Source organism: Nesoenas mayeri (genome assembly GCF_963082525.1).
Source record: "Nesoenas mayeri genome assembly, chromosome: 2".
In the NCBI taxonomy this organism is placed as follows: Eukaryota; Metazoa; Chordata; class Aves; order Columbiformes; family Columbidae; genus Nesoenas; species Nesoenas mayeri.
The window spans coordinates 74,787,935-74,804,415 of record NC_137543.1 but is presented as its reverse complement, the minus strand read 5'-3'; the positions used below and the strand labels follow the sequence as shown (position 1 = coordinate 74,804,415).

Sequence of the window (16,481 nt, the reverse complement as noted above, 5' to 3'; positions counted from 1 at the left end):
ATGACATTATTTAGTATTTCCTCACAGTCCTGGAAATGGGATAATACTAAATTCACTCATAGTAACAAAAAAACCCCAACAACCTAAAACACATGAAGTGGGCACAAAAATCTAAATGTTTCTCAAGGGAAACTCATTGCTTTTACTTGAGTGCAATTGCACTGGTATATTTTGGAAGCTATTCCTTGGGTATTAGTTCTGAAGGACACAGACCCTAATGCATTAATAGCCCCATCTAATGTTTTTTGTTTAAGGGATGGAAAAGTGAATTGATTATTTTTTTTAAATCAAGAAGTTAAGTGTCATGTCAATTTTTTCCTATATTTTTGGTAGGTCCTTATGAAATTATAAAAATAAAAATGGCTGAATTTGAGAAGGAATTTGTGTATTCCTTTCTTTCTTAAGTAGGCATGGAAAGCTACAGAACAACCAATGGTATAGAGTATTTCTGTTGTTTTTTGTTTTTTTCATTTTGTTTTTAGTTTTTTGGTTTGGTTTGGTTTGTTTTTTTAACGTCACTCTTCCCTCAGCATTAATTTTGTGGAAAGAGGTTTTACATGTGTCCTTCACTCTAAAATGTACCATTGTAACTTTTAGGATGGGGTTCACAGGCTGCTTTTCAGAAACATCAGGTGCTCTTTGGATTCTGGTTCTGTTTTTTTCTTGTCTAATGTTTAGAGTTCTGCATCCTCAACAATATCACAGTCTATGGTTAAACAATTTCTGTTCACAAACCTGTAGTGATTCCTTAGTGACAACTGGATGGTATTTGGCATGGTACTGTGGCAGATCCTAAATCTCAAGCTTTTATTTGATTAAAAAAAAAAAAACCAAAAAAACAACCTCACCTGTGTTGTCTGTCTTAAATGCTTTTTCAGCTCCTTTTTGCTTGAAGCTTTACCAGGAGATTTTGCAGTCTTCTAATGGGGCTTTGCTATGGACTTTTCTGAAACCTTTATTACATGGGAAAATACTGTACAATTCCAACATCAGCATGATTGACCTGGTGATGGAGAAGGTGAGTATCAAAAGAAACCCTGTTTCTGTTTATTGCTTTTGTCTTTGTACTTTGTTTTAAAGGTCCACTTCTTTCAGTGTAGGTAGAAGCAATTGGATAATTGCCTTTCAGAAAACTGGATCCACCCAGACCCCTGAATTCTCACCCTGTTCCCTCTTTAAGCTTAATATTTCTCTTAACATTTATCCTACTTGTTACAGTGGTTTCACCTCAATGTGAAAAGCAGAATTGTACTCAAAGTGCCTTAAGCGTCATATTGAAAGATTAAAAAGGGCACAGTAGCAGAAGTACCATGTGAATCATGCTGTATCAAGGCATAGGATATATGTATTCCAAGTGAGCTTTTGCCCTCAAAATTTTCTTGTGATGGTAACTCTAATGGGACAGCACAAGGAACTGTGGTGGAAGGACGTATCAGGAAAGAAAGCCTATTCTGAGGAACTCACTGAGCTGCTTTTAAAAAACAAATCAAAACAACAAAAAATCCCCACAAATGAAAAACCACAAAACAAAACAGGAAACCAAACCAAACAACAAAAAACCCCAAACACAACTTCCAGTGCATCCTTTCTGATTATCTTTTTAACATCAGTGGTATAAATGACCAGTAGTAGCTGACCTATGTGTGGCTGATAAGGACTTGATATTATTCAACGGTTTGATGTTCTCTGAAGATTTGGTATGGTAGACACTCTGTCTTGAGCATGATTATCTACAATGACATGTTTGTTCATGATTAGCTTTGAGACACTTCTTTAAGAGGAGAGATGATGATTTATTTTAAGTAAACATCAGAGTTCTGAACAAATTTTGCATTTATCTTGCATGTATATGATTTTTATCCGGGACTATTACTCATTGCAGGAATGGTAATTAAGGTCAACCTAAAATCTAGAAAACAGCATTACTGCTTGTAAGTGGCACACAAAAAGAATGTAGTAACTTTAAATGTGATGGTAACTATTTTCCATGTAAATGGATTACAGTGTGGTATTCTGATTTATATTCCACAAAGCACATACTAGGTGGCAGATACTAGGTAACTTCATAGTGCCTGCTCTGAGTCAGAAGTAAGGTTTCAGTGTTTTGATATTTTGAAGCAATTTAACTCAATTTGGGCAACAAGTCATCTCTCTGGAGTTTAATATAATTAATTTCAAATTTTAGCTAAAAATGAAGCTGCTTTTGATATTTATATGTGTAAATATGAAACTGGTAAGAAATTTTCTTCAGCTTTTTATTGATTTATTTATTTATTTAAATTACAGAAGGCTATCAGCTATTGGTTGAACGGAAACAAAATTCAAATGCAAAATATTGTCCCAGGTATATCAAACACAGCTACTAAAAATGATTCTGTAGCCCTCACACTGCCAAATATACTGAAATTGGAACAAAAGTCCTAATTTCATTTAGACTATATGACTATGTGACAGCTATTTACTAGAAGAAAAAAGCAGAAGAGTAAAGCTGTAAAGAACATTGATGTTTGCATACTAAGATATATTCTGTAAGTTTTTCACATGGACAGTTTTGTTTCAAGACTGTGTAATTGACCATTCTTCAATAATTGTGTGGTTGCTGGTTTTACTTTCTGAGACGTCAGCAGTTCTAATATGTAGAATAACAGTGATCAGAGACACAGGCTGCAGTGCTCACTGAGAGCAACCAGCATCCAGCAAATCAAGGACCACGTGTGATGTCTTTGATCCTTGCTTTCACAGATGAACTTTTTGCCAATGATGAGCAGTTCTTGTGAAAGTATTTATTATTTAAAATATTCTCAGAATTGATCTTATATTCAGGCAATCACATTAGGACACCTTCATGCTATTTTTCTGTAATTGGAACAGTCAATATATATAAATATATATATATATATATATATATAATATATATAAATGTAGCAAGGCAATTGAGAAATGAAAGGAAGAAAACTGGTCTAGCAAATTCATTAATTTCTGTTTCCTGCCTTTTTCTCTAGTATAATTACAAAAGTTGATAATAAGTTGATCAAATTCTTATTTAAAACTTATATATACTGTCTGGTTTTGCATAAGCACACTTGACTTGCCAGCCTGTTGAAACATGTCAGTATAAAAGCAGTTCAATAAGTTCAAAATCTCATTTTTTTTTTATTCTTACATCAGGAAGGGGCTCAGACATATTCAATCCAGACAGGACTGTAGTTGATATTGAAGTCTTTAATTTTAATCAAAGGCAATATCCAGCCTAGGTGTTACAAAGAATATTTATTTTAATGGATCTTCATTGATTAGGAAGAAGAGAATTTGAAGAGAATGTCTATTAAACATCAAAGTCCAGCTAGTCATTAGCATACAAGCTCAGAGGAGTTGTTTTACCATGCAAGACTGAGCATTCCTCTTGCCTGAGGTTCTGATTTCTACTGTAATCTGCAAAGGCTGTACAGGGAAGAGCTATAGAACACGTCAGTAAAGTGATATTCTCCCCAAATACTGTCCCAAATTCAAAAAACTGAAGGGCCAGGCTTACCAAGGCTTTACTGCTATAATATATCCACTTGGTTTTGAGTTTATATAAACTCCTAGTATTCATAACGCCTGTGGTGAGATGTTCAGAATCAACAACCTCTTCCTCGCTTGTTTTTCAGATTGAACTGAGGCAAATCTGTTTAGTCTCCCAACTATATTTATTTCTATTCTCTTTTCCCACTACTACTCTTGATTGTAATTTACTGTTATTCTTATAGCAAAATTAAAATTTGCTTAATACATATTTCAGAATGATTCATCTGTAGCTGCCTGGTCTCCTGTAGTCCCTCAGCATCTTTTTTTATGAATAGCATTGCATTTGTGATTTTTTTGGTTCCCTGATAACAAGGGAATTTTAATCGTGAGTTTACACTACAGTGAGTATTTCAACTATTTAATCCTTGAGTCTTAGAATTCCTGGCTGGATGTTATCTTGTCCTGGGAACCACTTATTGTTAATTTTATTACATTCTATAAACTTTTTTTTTGCTCCTGCATCAATTTGAGACAGATTCTCTAAAGTGTTCTCCATGTAGAAGGCTTCTGACACAGACACTTCCCAAAGGCCTACTGAGATGAATGAGAAAGCAAAAAGAATTTAAACAAAACCATTTTTTTCCTGGTCCGTCTTGTTTTCTTATTTGGATGTAATTTCAGGTTTTTACAAGAATGTGTTCAAATAGCTGCCTGCTGTGTAGTGTGTGTGTGGATGTCTTTGTTCAGTTTCCTCTATGTTGTCTTAAACAGTCTCTGTACCTCCTGCACACAACTTACCCTTTTGTTGCTTTTAATTTCTTTCAAATAAGCTTCTGCATTATATAAAGTTAATATTTTCCAAAAATCCATGCTTCTGCAGTGATTTTTTTGTTGTTGTTTATATAAGGAGGTTGAATACGAGCACATTATGGTTACTGTAGTTCTTTGAACGTGACTTCAGCAGAAAATAAATGTCTTTTGCACTGTTGAGAAGCAAGTCCTGAAGCACTGAGACCTGAGCTCAGTAGTGTTATGAGCTGCTTAGTATAACAACTTCTAATGATGTCTGAAAATTTGATCTCCTTGTGTTCCAGTGTGACCTGTGCTTGCTCTGTACTGGGGAAACAGCAATCTCCCATTTTAGCTGTTTGCTACCCTGGCAGCCTTTCTGGTCTCCCTCATCTTGTCACCATTGTGCCTGGACAGAGGGTTACATGATCCTGATATTCACGCCTGGGATTTCAGTCCATGAGGTTTCTGTGTTGCTTGTTAACAGAAGAACTTGTTTAGCTGATTTGTCACCAACCTTTAGCTTAACGTTTGGGATCACTCTCCCTTTGACAGTCAAATGGGGCATCTCATAGAAGTTAAATGAATAAATTCATTCAGGAAAACATCTGCAAGTGTCACTTTGGGGCCTTATGCGCTACAAATGGGAAGAAAGAACCACCACAAATTGTTTTCCTATGTTGTGCCAGGAGTGGGATTTTGTAAAAGGCACTTAAAAGACTATGGCAAAATTTGTCTATTTTCAATAGGAATTATTGCAACAAGTGTGGTCCCAAGTGGGAGTTTACAACTCATTTCAGGCACATTTTGCTGGGAAATGTCACAATGCCTACAATAATAACAATTTTGGATTGTTCTTCAATGCACTTATGTGACTGATAACACCACTTTAAACAAAAAGATACTGCAATATTTTCTAATCTTGAGTACACTTGTGATCTGTTTAAAACAGCCTGGAAAAAAAAATGATGGTTGGTTGCTAGTGGCTAAGAGAGAAATTGTATCTTATGTTTGACTGGGACAGAGAGTATTTTGCTACACTAAAGTCTTCCTCTGTGAGAGTATTTTGATTGGTCAGTTGAATTTGTTGTTCAGACCATGCTTCCAACTTTCACTTTTATTGTATATTCAATCAAAGCAGTTTGAATAAAAGACCCAGAAGATCTGCAAAGACTTTCTTTGAAATATGTCTCTTTTTTTTTTCCCTTATTTTTCTAAAACACCTCTATGATACTCTGTATGAAAGACACAAAATAAAGAGGACTTTATGATACTTCGGGTAGGAAACATACATGCTGCAGAAAGACTTTTTTAAAAAAAATTTGCTTGGTGTTCAGAGACTGAAACAAATACTTTTAATTTTTTAAGTAGAAAAAAAGAAAACATGAATATCCATACATCTGACTACCAAAATGGAATGGAGTTGCAGAAGATCTGGAACATGCCAGTTTTTCTAATTTCTGAAAATTTGATATGCACAGTTTTTTTACTTCATTTGTCTCCATGTGTTCTTTTTCCCAGGCTAATTTCACTTTTAGATTTGTGGAAAACTTGAAGACTTATTCTGAGACATGGCTTAGGATGTCTGAGGTTTTTAAAACCAGTGGAAATGTCCTCAGGGTCTCAAGACTACAGGTTGGTGAACTGTGGGACGGCTTCCTATTTTCAAATTATTTACTATGTGATCTAGACAGAATTTCTATATATATAATACTCCAGTTTTAAAAAGAGCCGAAAAAGAGGTGGGTTCGCTTTAAGTTATGAGCCTACAGTGTGATACTGAGTAACTTCTGAAGTGAAAATACTAAAAAGCAATGTTATCTCACTGCACCCAGTATTAACAGGCAATAGGGGAAATTAAACATGTAGGTGCACCTACAAGCCTTATACACTTATTTTAAACAAATGTAAGGTTGTAGGAAATAAAATATTTTCTAGAACTTGATTGTTTATCACTTGCTTTTTCCAACAATGCATACAAATGATAGAAACCTGATGTGGCAAATAGTGACTTAAAGAAAAAAAAAGAGAATTGCTGTTACTGGGGTTTTTCTACCCCAGTTTTGTGTTTGTGTTTGTGTGTGTTTGTGTTCTTTCCTTCCCCCCCTGCCACCCCCGAAAAATTAGATTTTCCATGTTTTTACTTATTAAAACATACATGGCTGTTATACTTCAGGAAAAGAATTTTCAAGCAGATTCAAGCAGAATCCTGTCATGGCCCATACATATCAGTTGAACTTTTAAGTTCAGTTAAGGAACGATGCTAGTAATCACACATTACGCTTGCAGATTCCAGGATGCTCTTGTAGAGCTAATAATTTTCCCTTAGAACTTGGTAAATGAGGTAAAGAAGTTAAAATAATGTAAAAGAAATTCCCAAATGCCAGTTTTTAAAAGATACATATTTTACTACTGCCAGTGCTAACAGTCTAATGGCCCAAAAGTCTTTCAGGAAAAGAAAGTGGGTTTCTGTCCCAGCAGACCTGCAAGGACATTCAAATGGACACACAGTTAAAATATTTGCAGTAAAGGAGGACAGACATGTACAGCAATGGGGAGTATATGTTCTGCTGTTTATTTGAAATATGTGGAGTTAACTTGTTAAGAGGGGAAGACCTGGAGAGGCTAAGTGACTTGTCCAGTGTTATGCAGGAAATCTTGGTAACTGAACTGAACATGAATGCATATGTATATTTTGTATTTCTGTAGAGAAGATAAACTTAATATAACATCTAACACTTTCCATTTTAGGAAGCACTGCAAAGCAATTTCATAAAGCACTTTATAGAAAGTAATTTGGATATTGACATGGAAGAACTCTTTAAAGAAATGCAAGTATATGGTATGTACATAAAAGTGCATATACTGATTACCTTTATTAGACTTGAACTTAAAACTACATTCAGTAGAAATTGAATGTTTTGCCTACTTAAATGGTACTAAAGTACCAGATTTTGAATTCTGTTGTTGAGTTAGTCTCAAATATTTCTAATTGTCTTTTTTCTTCCGAGTGACTGGATAATTTGCATTTCAAAATGTTGAAAGACTTGAAAAATCAGGTAACAGATTAGAAGTGCCAAACTGTTATGGGAGAAGTATAAACATAGGAGCTGTACTTAAAAGAAGGGAGAAGTAAAGCCCCTAACTAAAGTTCCATTAGGTTGTAGTAAGTTTCTGTACTAAATTTTGAAGGAAATCTGTATACTGTAATGGAAATAAATTGAAAATGAGATTGGATAGTGTGTTTAATCAAAAGCTTTCTGTATTATTTTTTCTCCTTTTATTAAGGCTTTTGTCTCCTTGAGCCTTGGAAAAGCTTGAGATATAGTTACAAACAGGGAGCAGCAAAGCTGGGCTCAGGTCAGTAGAGAATGGGGTGGCCAGGCTGGGGGCCATGGGAGCGATGCTGCGGCCAGACATCACCCCACGGGTAAAGGTCAGGGCCCAGATCAGCAGGTCCTTAGCCAGGCTGTGATGTTGTGGGAGATGGAGCCCAGGGCAGGCCCAACCCACAGCTCTGTGCAGCTCTGAGGGGAAAGGAATGGTCCTGGCTCAGGTGCCTGCATGGGGCTGCCCAGCAGTCATGTCCTGGGTCATAGCCAACCTTGGCTGCACCCTTTCTGCATTGGTACTGAGCCCTGGCAGCCCGACTTCCAGGAGCAGAGTGTGCCCTCCATGGCCACAGAGATTTCCTTAGGGGAACAGTTTATAATGGAGGAGATGGGGATTATTATGAGCAGTTTTGACTATCCATGGATTTGAGGAGGAGGAAAGGTTATGCTGGCAATTTAAGTTACTTAAAGATTTTATAAGAATGTGATAATTGAAAAGAATTCAGTATGTCCTGCTGTCAATGGGGTTGGTGCATAACTGAAATGGTTGCTGCCAGGAGGAACAGTCCATACCAAAGCAGAGCCTAATGTCATTTAAGAAAAGCTCATGATTTTGAGGAACAGAAAGAGAGAAGAGTGGGATAAAATGCAATGACAGTGTAACATGATGTACAAAGGGAGCTGGATGCTTCCTAAAGGAAGATAGCTGTAGACTGGGCAGATCTGTGTAGTTTGTTATCAGTGAGTGCTAGGATAATTGAGCCAAATGCAAATCTGTTCCAGACATTTGTTGGAGGAGGGCAGTGACGAGCTCTCAGATGCTCCCGTGAATGGTCTGTGTGGCCCTCCTTGCTGAAAAAAATGGACTTTACAGCACATTATTAAGTCTGGTCTACTGTCAAAGAATTTGGTCTAGAGATAAACAAATAGATGTATCTGAAGTGCAACATTTATTGGATTTTGGAACCTGCCTCCAAGCAGGAGGTGCACAAAATCCACTGAGATTGTAAATGATGAAGTGTGTTCTCACTCTTAAATTTCTTAAATTGTATTATTGCCCTGAGCTCATGCGGTCATGGTTGGTGTGAGCTGAGGTTCTTGGGTTTTCTTTTGTACACAGGATGTGAGATTTAATTGAAACTGGCCCCGATTTGAAGACTGTGTTTGAAGGCTAGGACTAGCTGTGCACACTTTCACTAGGAAAAAGGACAAATGGTGTCTGGAATTCAATCCAGAAACTTAAAGACTGTGTTCAAAGTCCTTCTTAGATGAGGAACTGAAGGTTGAATCCGGTATCTCTCAGGAAGATTTACTTAACCGCTGAACTGTTGCCTAGTCTTGGTCAGGCACAGCTCACCCCTCTTGGTGAAGCTGAATCTCAATACAAGCAAAAAAAATACTCCACAGAATCACACAATTGGAAACATAGGAAGGAGGAAAGAGCAAGTCTCTTACTCAGCAAAGCCTGCTGGAAACATAGCTGTCTCAGTATATCAATTGAGTAATAAATAGATTTACTTTGGACCTATCACTGGGAACTACATGACAGATTATGGGCAAGCGGTATTTCATTAAGCAGGTATCAAGATCTCTGGAGTTATCAGGTCCATCTTTATTGTTGCAGACAACACCATCACAGAAATCTGTGCAAGTGTTTCTCAAGCTATAACTTTTTAAAAGGACTCAGGATACTAGCTAACATGGAATACATTGTTAATAGTCTCGGATGGTGAATACAGGAAATCATTTAAGTAGAATGGCTCATGAAACTAGAATTTCTTTATTTTAATGGCATATGGTCGATAAAATTAATATCATATAAAAAATGAAAATCAATATGGGATGTAGATCACAACAGCATTTATGCCTTTGTGAAGCTAATCTGTCCGAAGTGCTAGAGCACTCTTCTTTATTTCCACTTTGATTACACTTCTTTCTACAGATTTGCTTTGTTATTTTACTTTTTGAAAAATGGATATGCCCTCTTATTTTTATGTTGGTTTTCTTTATGCCTTTTTGTTCATTTTATTAGTCTATAATCATGTGCAGCTGTTGCTGTAAACCTCTGTTCTTATGTTTTATATGTTATTGGTTTTACCACTCTCAATCTGTTTATATCCATCCAAAGCTCAAGTTGTCTAAAATCACCTAACCTGTCTGATTAGGTATTTTTCTTTGTTCTGACTAAAGCAAATATTCCCTTGGTTTATTACATTTACACTTGTATTAAGCTGACCTTTAATTATGCTCAAATCCAAGGTGCTGCATTTGTATTCTTTTTATTTTACTTCTCTATGATGTCATAAAAATGATGAACAATCTTAGTGACATGTTATCCACCCCGCTACTCCTGCTGGGAAGTGTTGTGGACACAGAGTGGATTGATATAGAACACTTTCAACCTCTCTATAAAATTATTATGCTCTAAGACCTCACAATGTTATCGATTTCTAAAACTGTTTTACAGGGATACTGTGTCGGTTTGCACTCACCTGGAACAAAGTAAAGTTTGTGGTTTTCTTTTTAAACCCTTTATTTTCCGAACTAGCTTTCTGTGCACATGGCAACTGTATTCCTCCATGCCTGCTTTTGGACCCAGCAATTTGCAATAATTTCCTGGGTGTAACCAATTTTATATAAACCCTGACCTGCTAGAGCTTGTGGGCTCCTTGCTGGGCACAGTCCTTACAAACTTTTCGAGGGGCACCGGAAGGCAGGTGTGCTGTAGGTTCTTTTTTTTAGGTTCTTTGTCACTGAGTCTCTCTCCTGTCCTTCCTCTGTGATTTCTCCCAGATGTGAAGTGTTTTTTCACTACCAAGGAATCTGCTTTACAGGGGGCTACATATGACCGAGGATGTGACAACTAGAGTCAAACCAAAATAAAGCAAAATCAAAACCAGGCAGCTTTCCTCTGTGCTACCCTCTGCTGCCCTCATTGTAATGAAATACTTTTATGTGTACATAGAAAGCTAGAAACAAATAGCTCCAGTGTCATCACTGAAAGCTTCGCTGCCATCAAAATTACCTGCTAAGTAGAAACTTTCTCCTGATTTCTGACCTAAATTAATTATTGCTGGTTTATTCCAATTTATTTTTCTTGTGACCTTTTATTTAAATAGCACTTCTATGTAATAGACATAAACAAAATAGTTATATTTCCTCACAGTTACTTAATGATAGGTTAAACAAACTAAGTGGAAGATTGATTCAGTATGTAACAAAGTAGGAAGATAATAGTGAAAACAGATTTGCTGAGTTTTTTATTTCTAATTGCTACATTTATGAATGGGAAAAATACAAGACAAGCAACTCTGTAGATCTTAATTCTAAAACTTTTTTGTGGATTATATCCGTTCATATACATGTGTTATTTCTATGCTAGAGTACAGAAGTTCGTGTACATTGTGAAAGACGATGTTTTGCTTCCAGAAACATTTAACTATGCTATATTCCAAGGAAGGAGCAAGCTAGTTGGTATTTCATATGCTAAAATATTCAATGACTTAATTCATAAAAGTTTTTTTTTTAGTTAATTACACACACATATATATATAAATATAAAAATACATGTGAAAGCTTAACCCTACTACTTGGTCTTAATGTTAGGAATATTCTGTTTTCTCTAATGCCATGAAACAAGCAGCATCATAGGTATTTCCTTTGTTGTCATCCTCAAGGATAGCAGTAAATAAGACACGGTATCTATATTTAGCGCTGTTGTCTCTCAGCCCGTGATTTCCCTGTCGCTGCTTGTCTGCCCTCTGTGTTCTAGAATATCAGTTCTTCTACTTTGTCTCCTTGTGATCTTCATGGTTTCTCACTGGTAACCATACCCCTTCTCCAGATTGCTCCATACATTGTTCCATTTATCTGCCTTCCTATTGTAATATTTCCTATGCTGACACTGAATAACATCTATGATCCAGGGTTTGCCTGTCACCACTGTTACCAAGTGAGGTCATCACCTATTCTTTTTAAAACCTATATCTTCAAGTAGACTCTTGAAAAATCTAAGATGGAAACTTGTACTGGATATTTTATAACACTGTTTTTTAACCTAAGAATTTCAGATATTTCCATTAGATCCAAATGAGTTAAGTTTGTTTCTAGATCATGCTGTCCTTCTGGTTGTTCTCTCAAACACACAGGTATAGCACTATTTCTACATTCTCCATCAATGAATGAATAATTCCTACAAACGGTCAGTGTTTTTGGAAACTAGGCTTTGGTCAAGGTATACATTCATCTGTAGATAAGATCAAATTCAGAATGGAGGGATTGTAGGCTTTTTTTTTCAGATGCTTTTTAAACATAGGGCTCAAGACCAAATGCTTGTGCCCTATATAACAAGGTGCCTGAAACTTTGCAGTGCCAAGGAGAGAACTGGCCAATAGATTACTAGATGAAAGTGATGGATCTCTGTTGTGATGCTCAAAGTATAGTAACTTACTTGTATTTGTGGGAGTTGTCATGGTAAAATAAGGAAATGTTAAGAGTCTTATAGCTTCAAGGACATGATCTCTTTCTAGAACTTTGCTAGAACTTGCTACATTTTTGCTGCTCTGAAATTGAAGGAAAATGTAGCTGAGTAAAAGCCACTGGAATGTGAACTACCACAAGTTCGTACTAAAATTCCTGTAAAAAAAAATTGTTTTTCCTTTCTTTAAATAAAAGGGGTATTTACTCTTATAGGATGTGCAAGTGAGAACATAGCTTTCTGCTCATTAAAACTAAGGAAATCTAATTTGTTTCCGTATCTTAGAAACGATGATGAACGAGATGTTTAACAGCTCAGCAAGTAAACAAATTGACCTGTTGTCACAGCTTGTGGTAAATATATCTTCCTGTGTGTTACTCGACCGTTTCCAGCCTTTTGACTCTGTTGAGAAATTGGAGGAGAAGGCTCATGAACTCATGCGGCAAAATAATTTTTTGGCTAGTAAGTACCTTATTTAAAATATGTATTGACAGAAAACTTCCCATTTTGTAGTTGTTGTCTGTGTTTATTGATAAGGTAGGTTAAGCTTATGCAGTTTCGAAGTATGTATTAAAACACATATAATACAGGCAAAATAAAGTACATTTGGCTCAGAGGTATTCCACAGTATTTGAATGCTATGATATATTCTGTAAAGACTAATTATGTTGTTGTTTTAATTGTGGAACTGCCAAATGAATCCTTGGAGTCTGTTATTTCTAACAAAATATTGAAAAGTATAGTCATAAATGTTTAAAGTAGAATAAAAGTTGAAAAATGAGTTGAAAAATGTACGGTGCTGAGGAAACTTGACTACTTATTACAAGAAGATCATCTAGTTTACATCCTTTCAAATTTTAATTTTTATATTCTTGGCTTTGCAAAAGGGAGAAAAGAAAATTTATTCTGTAAGTTTTATTCTTAAACAAACACCTCAGAGAAATTAACTTCTTTATTCAAATAAGTTCTTAAACAATGGATATATTTCTTTTCTTCCCTGGGATTATGCTTTCTATACTTTTTCGTGCATTATATCCTTATTGCTAAGAATCAGTTAATTGTACAAAAGAGATTAAAAGTCAAGAATTTTTTTAATTACACACACTTTCTCTTCTTGCATAAAATGCTTTAAGTTTCATGTAGCCTTTCCAAAAGAGAGTCCCATTTAAATCTATACAAAGTGTGCCACAATTTTTTTTTCCCTTTTTGTTTTTCTTGTCTTCCTGGACGCCTGTAAGTGCACAATAGAAGATGTGTCAAAGCAGTTCTAGGGAATAAAACTACTAATTCCAGAATCCTGTTTTTGTTCTGTAACCTGTGCAGTACCCACATTTGCAGAATGTGGAAGTGACCACCCTCCATCAACATAAAACGACAGGCGATACTGTGAGATAAGGAAAATTTCTCAAGGTTACTTTGTAGGGAGTTAAATTGATTGCACCTTCAAGAGGAGAAACAGACATAGATCTTGGACCTCCACAAACTGAGTTGTCAAGTTCTAGATCCATTTTTCTTCTATTTACATAGGGAAGGGTCATATACTAGCATAAACCAAAAACAATTCTTTGGTGTTTTCTCACTACAGTGGCCTTATAATCTCACTGTGGCTTTTTAAGTACTGTGACTTAAAAGGGGAAGACAGCATTTTAAGGGACCTCATGTATTCAGCATGTCAACATTACATGCTCAGATACAGGCATACATTCCTGTCCATAGTAAGATATGAAACTAAAGGGGAACTTTCCTTGCTTGCTTTGTTTGTAGTCTTCAAAGCCTTCACAGTCTCATGAAATGTCTTATGAAATTAAATGTTTGCATAAATGGGAAATGAGATTGGCTAGTTGAAAAAAATAAGATTTACAGTAAATTATTCGATATATTATCTTTCAGAGAGCCAAGTGGTAGGTTAGACTTCTCTCCCCTTTCCTAAGGAAAAAAAAGGTCAATGTTTCACATTCATCAAGAAGTCCTAAAAAGTCTGGTTCATCCAGAAATAATTTTTTAAAATACAGAGCTAGAAAAAATAAATATGCAAATTCTGCTATGTTGAAACAGAAGTTTTGTAATTGACTCAGAAATTAAAAACTGGAGTAAAATTTAGTGGGTTGGTACTGTTTACTTTGTCACTCACTTTCAGGGGTTGTTATCCTTTGATGGACAAATTTTATGGCTGCTGCTTTCACTATAGAATTGAGATCGGTCCCCAAAAAGGGGTTAAATCTGAATTCAAAGAGAATAAACTGCAATTAAAAAAAAATGAATCACAGAAGGAATTTTCTCAGATAAAAATTATGATTGCAAACCTGTTTATCATGTGAATGATTTTTTACATTTTATATTCATGAATGTAAAAAGAGTAAGTCTCCATGAAACCTACAGTTCTTGTGTGGCGAGGTCAAAAAGCTTTAGAGGCCTGCCCTGAAAAGTAAAGGTATCGTACTATCATATTACAATTGGACATGAGTTAGCTATGTAAATATCATAAATCATATAAGCTTGGGTATGAAGCGCCTTTTTTTCTGGTGTCAGGTATCATCTTCGATACACCAAAGAACAAGACACAAGATTCTAGCAACCTCCTTCCACAACATGTTTCATATACAATTAGAACCAGTGTTCTCTATAGCATGAGAACAGATTTGATTAAAAACCCAGCATGGAAATCACATCCTCAGAAGTTGCCAGCTGATGGGTTTAAATACAACCACATCTTTATTCCTCTTCAAGAAATGATTGAAAGGGCAATTATTTCAGCACAGACGGGGACAGAAACCTCAGAGCCAGCCATTCAGGTGCAAGCCATGCCTTACCCTTGTCATACCAGTGATTTGTAAGTAAACTTTCAGCTTTTTAATTAAATATATTATCCTTATTAGATTTGTCTTGGAGAACTTGGGAAGCTACCAGGTCTTTGTGGTGAGTGAATATATATCTCAGCACAGGGTTGAGACAGAATGTCCGGTAACAGAATGTTATAGCACAGCAAATGATGTTTAATATCTGTGATCACAACATGCTATACAACTTCTGTCTGGCAAATGACCCCTCATGAGCTTTTTGCATATATACTATGGAGTAGTCTGCTAGAGAGAGACTGTGTAAACATTGTGCAACTAGCCTAGACTAGACTAAGAAACCCACTTTCCATCCTTAATAGTTCTTTATGCAAACTAGAAATTGGTCTCTGGTATGTGTTGAAATATTCTGTAAAGCTGATGAAGCAAAAGAAAAAGTGTAGGATTGTTCTTTGCAAAACCATCAAAACATCCTGACTATTAGAATTTAAAATTAGTCAGTGATAATAAATCTGTTAAAGTGGAGCAAAAGTTGACTGGATCCTGTAATTCCTTACTGTGCAAATATATTACTTTGTCATAGACACAAACCTGAATGCAGTTTGACTTGGAATGGAGCACTAACAAATGATTACATCAGTTGCATTGTTGACAAATATTAATGTAATATTGTAGTACCAATACATATATTTAGCATGTTATATGAAAAATAAGCAGGTCTTATCAGAACAAGCCTTATTGCTAATGTCAGATCATATTTTGTGCATACTCTGAGAATAGCCCTTGTATTATCTCATGAACATTCTGCTAAGAAAATATTTTACCTTTGTGGGCTAACAACCCTGCGTATATGTTCTTTCATAGATTCCTGAACAATATAGGGGTTTTTTTCCCAATTATTATGATGTTAACATGGATGGTTTCAGTTGCTGGCATGGTTCGCAAGTTGGTTTATGAAAGAGAAATTCATCTTGAAGAGGTAAGAGGCAGATTAGCCTCTGAAAATAAAATGTATTTATCGAAGTGTACTGAAATATGAAATTCAAACTTTGAGATACTTTTATGTACTAATCCAACTGGTTTTGCTTTCACTTGTTTCCTCTGGGCAGTAGGTTCTAGTTCTAGCTGCCAACTGAGATTCACAACTTTGTTTGTGTATCAGTCCTCTTAGCATGCAAATGTTGGTCCTAAGATAAAAAGCAACAAGAAAAAGATCCATAAAACTTGAAGCTGGAAACTGTTATTTGGAAAAGGTCTTTGTGATTAGAATGGTTTTTATTTTGCATTATTCTCCATGTTTTGCTATATGTGGTCTAAAATGATAAAACTTCCTAAACCAAATAAAAAATTTGCCATGTCCTGTGTAAGTATCAGAAATATAAGGGAGGATGACACAGAAAAAATGAGGCAATTATTTGCTTATATCAACAGCTAGTCTCAGCAGGTGACAAACATGAAGACAGGAGGTGTATGATAAATTTTCTGTGTGGATAAATAACCTTTTTTTTTTTTAGAATTACACTGGTCTTTATACTGCTGGAGTAAGCTTTTTTAATTTGGAAAATGATAAAATTTGTTTAA

At 35.6% G+C, this 16,481-nt stretch overlaps 1 protein-coding gene across 1 annotated transcript in view; it reads left to right on the top strand.

The window, feature by feature from the left end:
- The window catches only part of ABCA13 (ATP binding cassette subfamily A member 13), a gene marked incomplete at both ends in the record, with an annotated part of 166,975 nt that overhangs the window by 42,480 nt on the left and 108,014 nt on the right, over positions 1–16,481 (top strand). Inside the window, 3 exons of the mRNA XM_080364158.1 lie at positions 879–1,018; positions 7,048–7,138; positions 12,391–12,567. Of these exons, the coding sequence (XP_080220284.1) occupies positions 879–1,018; positions 7,048–7,138; positions 12,391–12,567 (408 nt within the window). The remainder of the gene's footprint in view (positions 1–878; positions 1,019–7,047; positions 7,139–12,390; positions 12,568–16,481) is intronic.